At 44.0% G+C, this 15,394-nt stretch overlaps 1 protein-coding gene across 1 annotated transcript in view; it reads right to left on the reverse strand.

Annotated features, from left to right (window-relative positions):
* Positions 1–643: 643 nt before the first annotated feature.
* lrp5 (low density lipoprotein receptor-related protein 5) overlaps positions 644–15,394 on the reverse strand; it is a 70,805-nt gene continuing 56,054 nt past the window's right edge. The window contains exons 17-29 of the mRNA XM_083973777.1: positions 14,114–14,262; positions 13,362–13,539; positions 11,870–12,066; positions 10,354–10,556; positions 9,710–9,900; positions 7,263–7,472; positions 6,812–6,937; positions 6,435–6,671; positions 5,011–5,121; positions 4,667–4,906; positions 4,445–4,581; positions 3,797–3,894; positions 644–3,630 (exon numbers count right to left, since the gene is read on the reverse strand). Coding sequence (XP_083829903.1) covers positions 3,306–3,630; positions 3,797–3,894; positions 4,445–4,581; positions 4,667–4,906; positions 5,011–5,121; positions 6,435–6,671; positions 6,812–6,937; positions 7,263–7,472; positions 9,710–9,900; positions 10,354–10,556; positions 11,870–12,066; positions 13,362–13,539; positions 14,114–14,262 — 2,402 coding nt within the window. The 3' untranslated portion in view covers positions 644–3,305. The remainder of the gene's footprint in view (positions 3,631–3,796; positions 3,895–4,444; positions 4,582–4,666; positions 4,907–5,010; positions 5,122–6,434; positions 6,672–6,811; positions 6,938–7,262; positions 7,473–9,709; positions 9,901–10,353; positions 10,557–11,869; positions 12,067–13,361; positions 13,540–14,113; positions 14,263–15,394) is intronic.

Below are 15,394 nucleotides of genomic sequence, written 5' to 3' on the forward strand. Positions count from 1 at the left end.
TTTCCAAGTGTCTTGTTCCTGCTGAGGTCAGGAAACGTGTGTTCAGCAGAGTGACCTCACTGACCCCAGACAGCTGATAACTAGCCATTATTAGTGTTATTGTTTATGTGTAGGCAAGCAGGAGGCCATATGATATCAATTGGTTTGTTTTTATCAATAACATCTTAAAAGGCAACATGTCACTGTACCTTGGCGCCTTATCAAATTGGTCACATAGTAAATACTCAACACCGCTTTAAGTTTCTCTGCTGCATTAACCTGGATCATTTTATAACATGCATTCAAAGTCAACACAGTTGTGACTTTGAGCAACTATGTTTTACAATTTCTTTCTGCTTTTCAATAGAACTGTTCTTAGCGGTGTTGGGACAGTTGTTGTTGTGTGGCTGTTCTTGGTTGTGCTGTTTTTTTCTTCTTCTGTGCTCTCAACATTGAAAATGAGGGTTTGCACTTAATAAAATGAGTTACTATGGTTACAGTTGAACAAGAGTATAAATGCATATAATAATCATGAAAATCTGCTGATTAATGGGGGCCTCGGTACAAGGAAACCTCAGCCTCCATTGACCTTCACCACAAAGACAAAACCCCCCGACGCAGCACTCCTTAAAATAGAACCTTTATTATATAAAAATGCTTTTGATACAAAATTGTCACAAGTGTAAATTACACAAAGCATTTTTAGCTGAGACAACAAGTACAGGGTTTTAAGGAGTTTTACTGATGCAGTGGTTTGGGGCCAGGGCCGACAGCCCTTCATTAAAAAGAGCTGACACACATCTCTGTTTTCTGGAAATCCATCTGCAGCCAGTCGCCACGGCAGCTGGGATGTCACCTGGCAGGAGATGGAGCTGTGTAAGGCAACAGCAAAAAAAACTCCCACCTCCAACAGTGCAGCTGGAAACTGACTGATGTGGAGGAGACATTATCGCTAAGGCGTCTTTCACTTCCGCTCACAGACGTCGGGAGATGTTCCCCTGACAAATAACATTGTGCTCTTTTTTTTTTCTAAGTGCATTAAACATCTTCCCACTTTAAGTTGCTAGGTCCTGTGTTGATAATAACAAAAGTGGACATCCACACGTCCGTCCTGACCGTTGACAGTACATGATGAGAATTAAGTGAGAAGCTTTTGATCCGTGCAGCAGGTAACTGCACCGCTACACGTACTGGTGTAAAGACCTAAAGCCCCAGCAGCAGTGTTCAGTCCAGCTCACTGTGCAAAAGGTTTAGTTTGGACAGAAGGCGCAACGTGCTGGTGATCAGATCATACTGAGAGGAGGGGTGTGTCCAAACACAGACAGGGAGTTCATTTCTGAAGAGCAAAAGGGGAGTAAAACAGAAAAATAAGAAGGGTTCATCCTCTGGGGACTGAGACAGAAATCAGGTGATCACAGGTTGGAAAAAAAAAAAAGCACGGCAGGTGAGTCAGAGCTCTGGCTTGGTTTCGTGTGGAAGAGTTCAGATTGACATCACTGGAGGTGAACAGCTGCATCAGTTGCTTCAAACCAGCTGTTCGAAGCCCTTTGAGACAAACTGTTTGTAAAAAATGGGCTGTACAAATAAAATTGCTTTGCGTTGCCTTGAGCCCAAAACTTCCTTTTCTGCTCCTCGCCCACTCCGTGCCGTCATCAGTCAGGTGTGTGCAGGCGGAGCGCAAACTTTTCGCCTCGAGTTGAAACTACAAAAACATGCTAAAGACACAGAGTCAGCGGGGCGGCGCGCTGACCCCTTCTGTGGGTTTCTGTCTCTGCTTTTTCTATTTCCAAAAAAGACTCCTTCAAAACCAAACATGGTGACCGACATAGAAACAAACATAATCATCTACACACAAACACAAATACAAATTACAGAAGTCGCTATAAGGATAATTTGTTATTAACTGTAAAATAGCTTCATGATCTACTGTCAGTATGAGAGTGGTAATTTTGGGCTTTCTGTGTAATTATACATCATAGTAACTGATATAGTATGTACACAATAGCAGCAAACACACTTTTGGTAAACGGGACAATGAGAGTAAAAGAAAAAAAGGTTCAGATTCACAATGAAAAGCATCCACTCAGTCACTGACTTCATTACACATATGTACAATAGCTTTACATGATGATATTCATTTGGTATGTTGTTGTCACGTCTCTACCGTTTTAAAGGCCCCATGTTCAACTACAGAGGATTCCCAATCTGAAATGTGAGGGACACGATTTCAAAAAAAAAAAAAAAAATGTACAAAAAGATTTCACACGTTCTCTTGGCCCTGTTCCATCCATCCACTCATCCACTCAGCACGCCACACATTCATCCAGTAATTGTCCACGAGTTTATCTAACTTCCTACTCTAATGTGAGACATTCACAATTACACAGCTTCCCAGTCATTCATCCATCCATCCATCCATCCATCCATCCATCCATCCATCCATCCATCCATCCATCCATCCATCCATCCATCCATCCATCCATCCATCCATCCATCCATCCATCCATCCATCCATCCATCCATCCATCCATCCATCCACGCACACGTCCACTCGTCTGCCTTTCCTGGGTCTTCTGTGGAGTGGTGGGTCAGCCAGCGTGAATAAAATAGTAAAATAATTCCTCTCTGATCTATTTTTGTTCATATTATTTTAACACTATATACAGTCCTGCCACTGGTCTGCCAACAAGTGACACTGTGAGGAAGGAGGAGACAAATGGCAGGAGGCTAGGAAAGGAGGAGGAGGAGGAGGAAGGGTGGGGGTGGGCATTCCTTCCATGCCTCAGCTTCAGTTTTAATGATAACTTGAGGCGTTGGACTCACACCAGCGCCTACTGGTGACTCTCAGTCAGTGTGCTTCGGCTCATACTTGGACAGATGGAAGCGGAGGAAGGTTTTTTTTTTTTCTTCAGGTGGAATGAAAAGTAAAAGATGGAGCTGCTGGCTGTACTCGTACGTCGTCTCCTCCTCGTGTCCTGCAGAGAGGCGAGGGAGGAAGGGGCCCGACACCCCCCCCCAACCCGCCCGAGAGTGAAAGCTGGAGCGCGACACAACAACAAAAAATACGACTGATCAGGCGATGATGGCCGCCCTGAAAGCTCCAGGGTGACTGGAATGATGAAATAAACCAATGTGGGACATAGGAAACCTTGAAACGAGGCACTTGAGCCTAACCAGCGGAGATAAAGCAGCATGTGAGCCGGTCAGGGCTGGAAGTTGGCACATGAGTTCTTTCCCTGGTAACAAAAAAAAAGCGGCCATAGTACGAGGCCGGTTGTGGAGCGGAGGCGAGCGGACGTGGTGTCCTCTCTCTGGCTGTTGGAGGGTCACGAGGAGTCGGTGCAGGGCGAGGGAGGAGGGGGGCACAGGTGGAAGTAGGAGCGCTCTGTGGAAGGGGACGGGGGGCAGCTCTCCTCCGCCGACAGGTACTGGGAGCGGGGGGTCGGGGGCGGAGGGTAGGGGTCCGAGTCTGAGTTCAGGTCCATATAATACTTGTTGTGTTTGCCGTGGCTGCTGTGGCCCGTGGCCTTCCAGCGGCCGGCTGACGAGGCCAGGCCGGTGGGCAGGTGGTGGGGGGTGTAGTCGCTGTCGCACACGTCCGTGCTGCAGGGCGTGGTGGGCGGGGCGGCGCCGCGGACAGGGTGGTAGGGTCTGAGAGGGGGACACAGGGGACAGAGTTAGGTGAGGGTTCAATTTGAACCACTGTTTAATCATCACTTTAACATCATAGGAAACAGTTTTTCCATCAGTTCTTGATGATGGTCACATCATTATAACAGGTCTAACCATCTTTACTGCTGTGTTTGTGGAGTGTTACCTGTAGGATCTGGTGGTGGATGGACTGTTGGAGGAGTAGAAGATCTCCGTGTTGTAGAGAGAGCGGTCGGTGGCCGGGGACGGAGGAGGGTTCAGGATCTACAAAGAAAACAAAAAAAAAAACATCAAGGTGTTATGTGGAGAGAGATATGTTATTTAGGCAGAGGAGGGTGAGAACTACGCTAAAATCCTTTTCTATCTCAGTCACTGGTGTCAAACAGTGGAACAAACTAGATGATGAGATTAAAAAATCAAGAAACGTGTGGGCTTTTAAAAAAGAAATACAAAACTCTATTGTAGACAATTATAAATTGATTTAAACCCAGAGAAAGGGGTTTAACGTTATTCTGGACTGGCTGTCTGGAGTCCAGACCGCAGCTCTGCTGTTGTATCACGTATGCTAAGAAAGAAAAATTGTGATGAAATTAATGTATTCTGAATGGTAATGGGGGCGGGACCTGATGAGCTTTATGCTTCTCCCGTTTTCCCTTTCGGTCATGTTGCTTGTATTGTGTAAGTGAAATTGTGTGTGATGAAGTCTGATTCAATTAACATGTCCGAAATAAAAAAATAAAAAAATAAAAAAATAGAAAAACAATACTACAGCTGTGTGTGCAGACCTTATCTGTGTGTGTGTATTTGTGTGTACCTGAGGGTAGAAGGCTCCCTTGGTGGATGAGGAGCTGCTGGATGAGGCTCCGGTAACATGGTTCCTGTCGTAGAGAGGAGCTCCACTGCTGCTGCTGCCCATCAGGCTGACTGAACTCATGATAGACTTTCCACACCCTGCACACAGCAAAATCAGGCGTCAGCAGCAGCACAATCACATTACGACCACAGAGCACCGGTGCTGCAGTGGCTCCTCTCCTACCTGGGAAGGTGCCGTGCTGAGAGCTGCTGGGGGCGATGAAGTTGAGCGGCACGTGGGGCGTACCGCTGATGTACTCGTGAGGAAAAGTCCCGCTGGGGCCCTTGTAGCGGCGACACACCACGCGCTGGCAGACGAAATAAGCTCCTCCGATCACGAAGACTAGCAGAATGATGGCGATGACCGGACCGATGGTGTTGGGCCCAGTGTTGGGAATCCCACTGGACGGAGGAGACACGTACTCTACACACGGAGACGGAAACGAAAACAGGCCGAGTCAAGGTCAGTAGAAGTAAAAAACAGCTGATGTTGAATGTAGAAACGTCAACGTGTTTCAGTGTCTTTACCACAGGCGAGCTCGTCTGATCCGTCAGGACAGTCGGAGTAGTTGTCACACTGTTGCTTCTTAGTGATGCACTGGTTGTCACCGCAGCGGAACTGGTTCGGAGGACAGATCGCTGCAGCAGAGGAAACACAAGTAGATCCACGTTAGCCACATGGAGGTTTAGGTGTAAGCAGCACTAAGTAATGTAATGTCCGCATTTGTTCGGACCAGGAAGAGGAGCTTCTGCTACAAAACAAGCTTGAAATATAGACTTATTTAATTTTTTTCGGAACAATTTCTCATGTTGGGGCTTCAATACAAGGCAGACATTACGGGCGAGCACTATGGAGGTATTTGGATGGTTTTTGGTGTGTCTTTTTGGACAAAGAAAAGTGGTGTCCGTTCGCAACCGTCATATGGACATGCAGTGCTGCACAGAGCCCCCCGTAACTCAGAGAAGGCACGGAGGACTCTGAAAACTTCTCCCAGCCCTTAGTCGACATGAGGGTGAGTAGATAATGAGTGAAATTTGAATTTTGGGTGAACTATCCCTTTAATGGAGTTTTTAAAAAATTAAGACACGTCTTTACAATGAGACGGCTCCTCTAAAGATTTATAAATGGTTTACTGCATTATCAATTTGGTTGATAACACTTAAATAATAGATATATAATGAAAATAGAAATAATAGATAAACTATTCATCATCATAGTTTTCATACATAGATTATGTTAACCCTATTGTTCATTAACTTTACTAATGAGCTATTTATAACTGGTCAAGGGAGCCTTAATGTGTAACACACTCAGTATAATTTATTAATGAGTTAATCTAATTTACAACTGGTTATACACTGTGATCGTTGTAATGGAAAACTTGGTTTATGATCTGTAGAAGGATTTCTTTTACTCTGGGTGACGTTCTGTTTTTGCTTAAGGGTTGTTTAAATGAACTGTGTGAACTGATTCAGGAAACAGTGATCGCCTTAAATGACTGGTCTCTATCAACGTACATTTTACCTTAGATGGAACTTGGCCTGTTTGTTTAAACATGTGTACGTGATTATCACTGTATTTATATAAGGACCGGTCTCACCATCAGTGGGTGTCCAGACTATTGAGACTGCACCCTATTCAGCTGGATAGCAAGACTATCTCTGTTTGATGATCATTGCTGTTTATTGCTGGTTGTTCATTTTAGTCTGACACAGATTGTTGTATCTCATTCCTCACCACAGGGGTTTTTGCCACCACAACCATTAAGATGCAAATTGTGGTTAACAGCTAGTAACTCAACAACAGATACAAGTGTGCTCACAATAGATCAAGATGTGTTGTAACTTATTAATGTTTTATAAACAACTCATAAATCTTAATAAGGTTAGTGTTATCGTAAAAAAGGTAAATAAAAGTAGCTGAATAAGAAACTTAGGTAAGTTTCACTTACTCTCACAGTCCTGCTCGTCAGAGTTATCAGCACAGTCGGGTTCACCGTTGCAGCGCCTTTGAGCATCAATGCAGCCTCCTTTATCACACTGGAACTGGAAGGCCGAGCAGACAGGACAGTTCTCCTCGTCACTGCCGTCTTCACACTCAGAGAAGCCGTCACAACGCCACGCCATGGGAATACAGTCGATCTCCCCTGTGGAGCAGGTGAACTGCTCTGTGGAGCAGGTGGGAGGCTCTGAGAGGGAAAGAGGAGGAAACATGTTTACAGTGAGAGGAGCAGTGAAACATCATCATCAGACTGCCTGGGGCCACTCTGAACAAGTCTCTCCCCCACAGAGAGACAATGATCCTAATCATGAAGTTGTGTGTTTATACCTCCACAGCGGAGCAGGTCCTGCAGTAACACCAGGTGCATGGGACAGGAGCAACGAGGTGTACCATCACCCTTGGCAATGCAGATGTGCGAACAGCCGCCGTTGTCACGGGAACAGGGGTGGGATGCTGGAGGGAGGAAATGATCATTAGTAAAAAAAAGGCACATGCTTTCCTGAAAACCACGGGCGGATAACTTTGGGATTTTTGAACCTGAACATTGTGTTCTCTGCATGTAGACGGCTAATAGAGACAAATATCTTTGGCACTGATGCAGTATTGAGCAAGAATGTTTTCACATGCAACCCAGAAGCAGTTGCTGAATTGAAACAATGAGAAACCGTGCTTGTTGAATACCACTTCCAATTCCTACTAATCAAAACATCCTGAAGTGGTGTGGTCTGATCATGCAGCTGATGAGCTGAGCCTCTCAGTGAGAAGCAGAGGTCCGTACCAAACTCCTGTGGGTCCATCTCCTCCACAGCGTGGATGGACGTCAGGTACGAGATCCGTCCCTGAATGCGCGTGCGTCCGTCTCCCGTCAGTTTGTCCACCCTCTCTATCATCTGCTGCTGCCGGTCGATCCAGTACAGGTGATCCCCGAGGACCGTCAGCCCCATCGGCTGGAGGATGTTGGAATCCTGGAGGACGATGCGATTGGCTCCTGAAGGAATGACATCATAGGAACGAGACATTAGTACAACCCTGACCATTTTAAGATGAAAGTTTAAAACCCCCAAGAAAATAACAACGACCAGCATTCATCTTTCAGAATAAATCCCCTTTAATCTGCTCTGTTAAAGACTGATGATCAACACATGCACAAAGCAGCATTTTGCTTTTTAAAGCTTCATATTTTCTTCTCCTGTGATTTATTTGAAGTGTTGATCCCGAAGAAGATAAATTTGTGGTTTTAAGAACCACATGTTGTTTTACATCTCTCTCTCTCTCGGTTATCTCTCTGGATCTCTAGTAGCAGCAGGTCGGTGTCAGCAGACTTCAGGTAAACCAGATCCAGCAAGGTTGTATGGTGGGTCTAAGCGGGTGGGGTTTGGGGGTGTGGCTGAAGGCGGTGACTGCTTCGTTGTGACATCACAAAGTCACAGAGGTACTGATAGCTGGTTGAAGGTTAAATACAGATGGTGTGCATTTCTCTGTGGACTAAGGCCTTGAAACTTTCACAGTATTAGTATTGAACCTAGACCTGATAATCTATAATAATACTACACATAAACATCTATCTTAATACTGTATGGAATGGATCTTTTAAAATAAACTTGTCTATGTCTGTGTATGAAGAGAATAGAAAGTATCATTATTATGAGAGGTTTTATGGACGTGATGATTTTTATTGGCACAGTAGTGATATTTTTGACCACATACGGTATAGTTAAATGCAGCAGATACTTTACAACTGGCAAACTGAATGACTGTTTCATCTTTCTATTTGAGCTGCTGTTTCTATGGTTGGATGAGCCAGAGTAAATAAAGAGAGATAAAACAGACAAGAGTTTGACATCTTGTTCCTCTTCAGCTCATGCACACTGTCCTCATCAGCCTCACTACCCCGAGCATTCGGATGCAGATCGGCTGAGTTACTTCGATCCATCTGACCAAAAAAAGGCAAAAAGCATTCAGCAGTATCTGTGTCTGTCTGTGTTCTTTGGTCTCAGTTCAACAAATAATATCAGTGTGTGAGGGGAATGGTTTCAGGAAATGTCTGTTTTTGGTCACATTTTCAATGTGGCTGCATGTGGCTATAAATATTGTGTCTGACAGCTGACACTGCCCATCGGGGCTAAAGAAACTGTGAGCAACATTCATCTTTGAATGATTCATGGTGGAGGACATCCAGGTAAATGCTCCAGAGCCAGATAGTGGAAAACACATCATGACTTTCAGGCTCCACATACAGTACATGTATCTGTGAACATGTGAGTCTTCATGTGTTTATAATCCTAGGTTAATGATCCTCGTTATAGCTTCATTCAGATAACAGAGACAGAGAGAGAGGGGGGGGGCATGTGTTATTCAGCTGGTGGTGCCTTCAGTAATTATCAATAGGCGCGTTTCCACTGCAGGAAATTCCGGGTTATTGCAGAGAGCGTGTCTCCACTGCAGGAACCTCCCCCACAGGGCCGTTTACAGGAACTTTTACGGGGCCGAACGGAGTCCCTGCCTGGGGGTAGGTACTCAGATCGGCCCTGAAGAAGTCCTGGTGGGGCTTGAGATTTACTCTGTGCTGATTGGTCAGACTCAAAGCAGGATCATGTGACGCTAAGAGGAAGCCCCGAAATAAGATGCATTTTTATAACCCAACGTTACTAAAAATGGAAAAAACGGCCAGAAAAAAGAGAGAATAACTCAGTAAAAGACGAGAGTAGCAGTAGGCCTGGTAAAAAAAAAAGAAAAAAAAGAAGTGGTAAATAGGCGATCGCGGTATTATGTGACGATTGAGACGGCATTTTTTGTCTCGCTGCACAACGACCACGCGATCGAAACTGTTGCACGTCGCCATAAGAGCCTGGTGAGTCCTGTCTGCAGTGGAGACACGGCCACTGAGAGGGCCGAGTGAGAGGATGGTTCCTGTAGAAGTTCCTACCCCCTCCTTTTACCAGGAATAGAGTGATGTGCTCTCTGCTGACCACTGTGAACCCAGTATCCACTTATTTCAGCTTCATCAATTTAAAACTTGAAGTCACAGTTTCTCTGTCCATTGTTTTAGTATCTGGTTTGGTAACTAATACCAAACATCAACATGTTAATGCAGTATCATCTAAACAGTCTCAGTGACAGCCTCATCACTGAGGTTCGTACTGCCAGTCCCAGGTGGACCGCTGTAACAGGCCCAACCAAACTACTTTTTTAAAAGTTGAATTGTTTGTATTCATAGTCACTCACCTGTCAGGTCACTGCTCTCGATGCGTTTGAGGTCTCCGTCGACCCAGAAGAGTTTTCCCAGTTTATTGTCTAGAGCCAGAGCGACTGGTCTGATCAGGCCTGTGGTGAACAGAGACTCTCTCTCTGTGCCGTCCAGACTGGCTCCTTCAATCTTTGCTGAGCGCTCCTGCACCGTGGTGAAATACATGTACCTGTGGAGGAACACACACACTTTACACACTTTATCACTGAATGACATCTAATGTACTGAATATTTGGGACAGAAAGTTACTATGATTATTGGAGGATGCAACAGAAAAACTGATTTATAATCTTCTGACTTAAGATATTTGACTTATTTGACTTATATTCTCTTTTTTTTTTATTGTCTCAGAGGTTATTCAAAAGTTATACTGTAGTTTTATTTGATTTGTTATTTATGTATGTGAAATCATGTTTGTGAATTGAATTTTAGGTGGGCAACAAAATGTCTTGTCTGACCCATAGACAGTTTATAATTATATGCACCTGCCTGCTCTCACTGTTTCCATAGTCATCCACAGTTCTAATTTCTTACTGGATCGTTGCAGTACGACTAATCTTAATATAACGAAGCTTTAACTTTGTGGAGCCGAGTGTAGACGGCAGAAATGAAGTGAACTCACCCTTTCTCTGCGTTGACCACGATGGCTCGGGGCTTGTCGGTGTCGTCCTTCAGGACCACGCCCACGGTGTGTCCGTCCATCCTCTGGACGTTGACGGTGTTGGTGGTCTCACAGGTCCAGTAGATGTGGCGACTGTAGGGGTCCAGGCTCAGGTCGTGAAGCTGGTTGTCCACCGGCTGAACGGTGCTGCTCACTATCATGGACTGACGAGACAAACACAGCAGGATCAACAGTCAAAAGCTGGTCCGTGTCACATCGATCAGGTTCGTCAGTCTGCATATAGCTACAACATCTGTATCTGCATTAAGCTGTGACCTGAAGCATCAGGTCATTTGTTGTGCAGAGCAACCTGAGAAGACTTTGTCAGACACAGTTCTGAAACAGCAGGAGCTTCATAAAAATAATTGGCAGGTGGTTAAATAAACAGTCTGTTCATCATTATTCTTTGTTCTTCTTTCACTTATACTCTCTGATGTAAGTGATGCTACAGCAGCATCTGGAGAAGGCTGACTGGTCTGAACCCCTGTGGTGAGTCTGGACCCTCTGTTGTGAGAAATCCAAGTGCCTCATGGAGAAACAGGATAATCTCCTGGTTATTATCCCACCTGTGATTCTCTCCAGGCAGATGAAGCCAGTTTCTATTTCAATGTGCTTCCCATTCATTTGTGTGGTGGTTACTTACATATACATCAGATTCACAGTAAAAACTGGAGTGGCACTTCTGCACTGGTCTTAGAGTAGCTGCTACTCCTTCTGCTGGTTATCTTAGCTCTGTCTGTGCATTATTCTGTCCACTTCCATGTCTCAGTTTAGTGGTGCCTCCATCAAAAGTCTCCAATTTAACACTAACATGTTGCTGACCCATTGTTTACTCGCTCCCATCTCCTATAAACAGGCTAATCATCCAATTACAGCCTTTAGCTACTGTGGCATAGAAAAAGTAGTCCTGCCTAGACGTGGTGGTGATCTAAAGGAGACACTTCTCAGACGAGAAGCCTTTTGGATCACAGAACTTCAAACTATTGGGACCAACTTTGGTCTTAATGATGAATTAGACTTGAGTGTATGTTTGTAAAGATGGTTCCCACATTTAACTTTTTGAATGAATGTATGATTACTTGTACCTATTTATCATTACATGATTGAAACCTTAATGCTATTTCTGTGAAGAGTGAAGGTCAGTCTGTATTTATTATGTATTTTTCCCCTGTGTATATACTGTAGGATGTTGGTAAGAATAATATTTGTATCTGATTCTTTTTTTCTCTTTTTTTCTTCTTTTCTAGATTACTACATGTGTTCTATTGCGGTCCAAAATGAATTATGTTTGAATGTGTCAAGCTCTAAGTTTCTCTCCCTGTCTTTAATGATGTCACTTCCTCTGACAACCACACACACCTTTTTAAAGGAAGTCACACAACAGAAGTAAAATACTGGGTCCTGATGAAGGTAAATAGACTGAAACGTTGACTAAATAAAAGAGCTTCAAGTGAGTGCGGGAGCAAGTGTTGTTTACCATAGCTCCATCGTCTCTGGCTCTGCGTATGTTCTGCCGTCCGTCCAGCCAGTAGACCAGCCGGTCAAGAGGGTCGTAGCTGACGGCCCGGACGTTCCTCAGGACATGGATGGGCAGGATGATGTCAGGACTCTGCTCCCCCAAAACCATCCTGCTGATACTGGCCTTCTGACTGAAGAGCAGGAAACTGGAGGGAGCTGCAGACAGACAGACAGGTGGAGGAAGGGAGAGAGACAGAGTGGGGGAGGGGGAGGGAGAGAGACAGAGAGACAGAAAGAAGGAGAGAGGGAGGGACAGAGGGAGTTAGCATGCTGAGTGGACACAGTGTGTCTCTGGCAAAATGAGGACTGAGGTTTGCTCAGTGCATATTGTGAAATACAAAGACAAACATACACGTCAAAACCCAGAGCAATGAACCTAAAATCACACACACACACACACACACACAAACACAAACAAGCACACAAGCACACACACCATAAGAAAACAGACAAAATTGCTCTCATGATGGCCCCAAGAGCTGAGGCCGTGTGGAGGCCTCCACTCTTTGGAAACATTGTGTTTCCACAGACAGAGGTATGCAGGGTTTCAGAGTCAGTGTATGTGTGTATGTATGTGTGTGTGTTTACAGATTTCCACATAGGTTAACCTTTTCAGTCATTTCTGTTGCAGTTGTTCTTGACTCCCGACTCCAGCTGCCAAGGAAACCCAGTAGACGGGGCCAAGTCCATCACAAACACACAACCATTCTCACACACATCATCATATGTTACTGACTCTGAGACACTGCTCCAGTTGTTTTATCCTCTGTTGAATCCAACTCAACTCTTCCCACATTTTTACTTCTGTTATTCAGTTCAACACTAAACACTCTGCTGCTCTCTGCATTTATATTCTTCAGCTTTAATCCAAGGTGATTTACATGTGAAGGAGATCACTGAAGCTTCATTGTAGTGGAGACTTTGGTAGAAGTACAAAGTAATTGTTTCAAAGATGCATCGAGATTTTTAATGGGACGATTCTGAATCGATGCAGTTGTGTCTCATAATCGATTTTTAAATTCAAATAATTAATTCAAGTTTGATGATGTTGTTCACATACAGAGACAGTGATTTATTTCATTTTAAAGCACAATGCTTAGATTTACGTTTTAAGTAGCCTAGGCCTTTTCTTTTTCTTTGTGTGTTCAGACTCCAAGGAAGCTGCTGTATTGTGGAAATGCATTTAAATGAAAATTTCTATCTTATTTTATATAAATAAGAAGTTATCATACAGTATTTATCTGACTATTTATGTTAAATCATGAAAAAGCCATGTGTGGCAACATAGAAAATTGAGGATGTGATGCATCGAAATGCATCATGTAATCGAATCGAGCCGAATTGTAGACTGATGAATTGTAATCAAATTGAATCGTGAAGCCAGTGGAGATGCACACCACCAGTACAAAGACGTACACACATTTAACAAGTGCAAGCAGTTATGTACTCACAGCTACAGTTTCGTCCATCAGGGTTCAAGGTGTAGTGGGAGGCGCAGCGGCACTGGGCTCCGGCGGGCGTGGCCAGGCAGAGGTGGGCACAGTTGCCGTTGTTATGGGAACACTCGTTGGTGCCGTCCTGACGGGACGAGTGGAAGACCAGGATGTCCAGCATCAGCTCCAGCTGGCCCTGAGGACACAGTGATGAATCAGTCATAAAGCTCAGCATCTCTAGCCTGGCTACAACAATCTCATGTCAACGTTAAAGGGATAGTTCAACATTTTGACAAATTGGCCCATTGCCATAATCGCTATAGTCATAGCAGTAGGTTTGTTACCTTTAATTGTCGGTGCAAGCTAGTTTTAGAATGGTGGCGCCGAGCTGCTCAGAGCTACGCTGTGGAGGCTAATGGGATTTCTTGGTTTCCCTCATTAAACTCATCAAATACACAACAACAACTCCAAAACGCTCTGGTGGACAAGTTGTGACCTGCACATTCACCACGCTATGAGGTAATAACAGAACGTTACCAGACAGAGTTGTTTTCGAGGTAAATTCATGCAAAATCGCTCATGCACGTTCCCGTCGGGAGCAGCTTAAACAACTCCGTCTCGTAACGTTCCATTATTATCTCATAGCGTGGTGAATGTGCAGGTCACAACTTGTCAAAATGTTGAACTGTTCCTTTAAACACCAAAAAAAGACCTCCTCCACGTCTCCTCCACATAAAAGCTAAATAATTGACTGAACACAGGTTGCTGACCTGCAGCACCACGGTGCGGTTGAGCCCGCTGCGTTTGTCTGCTCGCTCGATGCTGCGCAGGTTGAAGTCTGTCCAGTAGATGAAGTCTCTGTACTGAGTCAGACCGAAGGGGTGAGGGAGGTCGTCCACGATGATCTCACGCTGAAGTCCTGAAGAAGACAAGAGAGCATCTATGAACCACTACACTTCATCCTGTCAACAACAACAACAACACCATCACACAAGCAGGATGGTGGCTCTGGAGTGGAGTGTGGATGTGGGCAGGTTGTGAAGGTAGGAAAGTATTGGGAATTTTCGTAAACTTGTTCTTTAGACATCTGGAGGCAATCATATTTCCCACTGTCCCTGAAGATGAACTGAGATTTATTGTTTATGTCCAGTCTGGCAGACGGATGTTTTCTGGATGAAATAATCTGCACCCAAGGTCCACTTACTAGAAAAAGGGATACAACTGAAAACCTAGAAAATAGGAACTTTGTGTATTTCTCTTTACAGGGTTTCTGCAGGTACCAGCAAATCTAATTTAATGCTTTTTAATGCCCTTTTTAATAACATTTCAAAAATTTTTAATGCCAGTGACTGCAAATACTATACGTGTCAGTAGCCTACTTTTAAATATAAAGCTTTATCCATTTAAACTAAATAAACTAGAGCAACAACACTCATTTTAAAATTGTTTTTTATTGTTTTCATATTTCACTGATCGCAATGATGGAATGCGAGTGTGTGTTTTATTGAAAGTGAGGCTGGTGTCCGTAGGTTACAGTGGGTTTTTTTAGGTGCTGTGGCTACAAGCAAATCTCATATTGGCTCTGTACAAAGGCAACAAAGACCTTTGTAAATGTGAAAACAGCGGAGATCTATTCAAGATTTAAGTTTGGGCAACACTGATACTAGGCGATCGGAACATCAGAATTAATGTAGGCTATTTATGTCCACATTATTGAAATTATGAAATTATTAACTTTACCTATTATCCATCTGATTATCTGCTGCAAGCGGACAACTTCTTTCAGTGTTGACTGTAGGCTATATAAAAGTAAAATATATACTGGGCTAGTCCAGTGGTGTAGGGAGAATTTTAATTTTGGGTGGGCCAGTACAAAATCTTATGGGACAAATTTTCTCAGAAGGACAGTGCATTTCATCTAGTGCTTTGGATCTAGTACTTTGGATCATTAAAGTTTAATGATCCAAAGTACTTGGTGCAGTGTCTCACTCAGAGTCTGTTTGTATTGATGGTGATTGAATTCATCTGTGGTTTAATTTCTTATTTTAAAA

This window comes from Trachurus trachurus (genome assembly GCF_905171665.1).
Source record: "Trachurus trachurus genome assembly, chromosome: 6".
NCBI classification, from domain to species: Eukaryota; Metazoa; Chordata; class Actinopteri; order Carangiformes; family Carangidae; genus Trachurus; species Trachurus trachurus.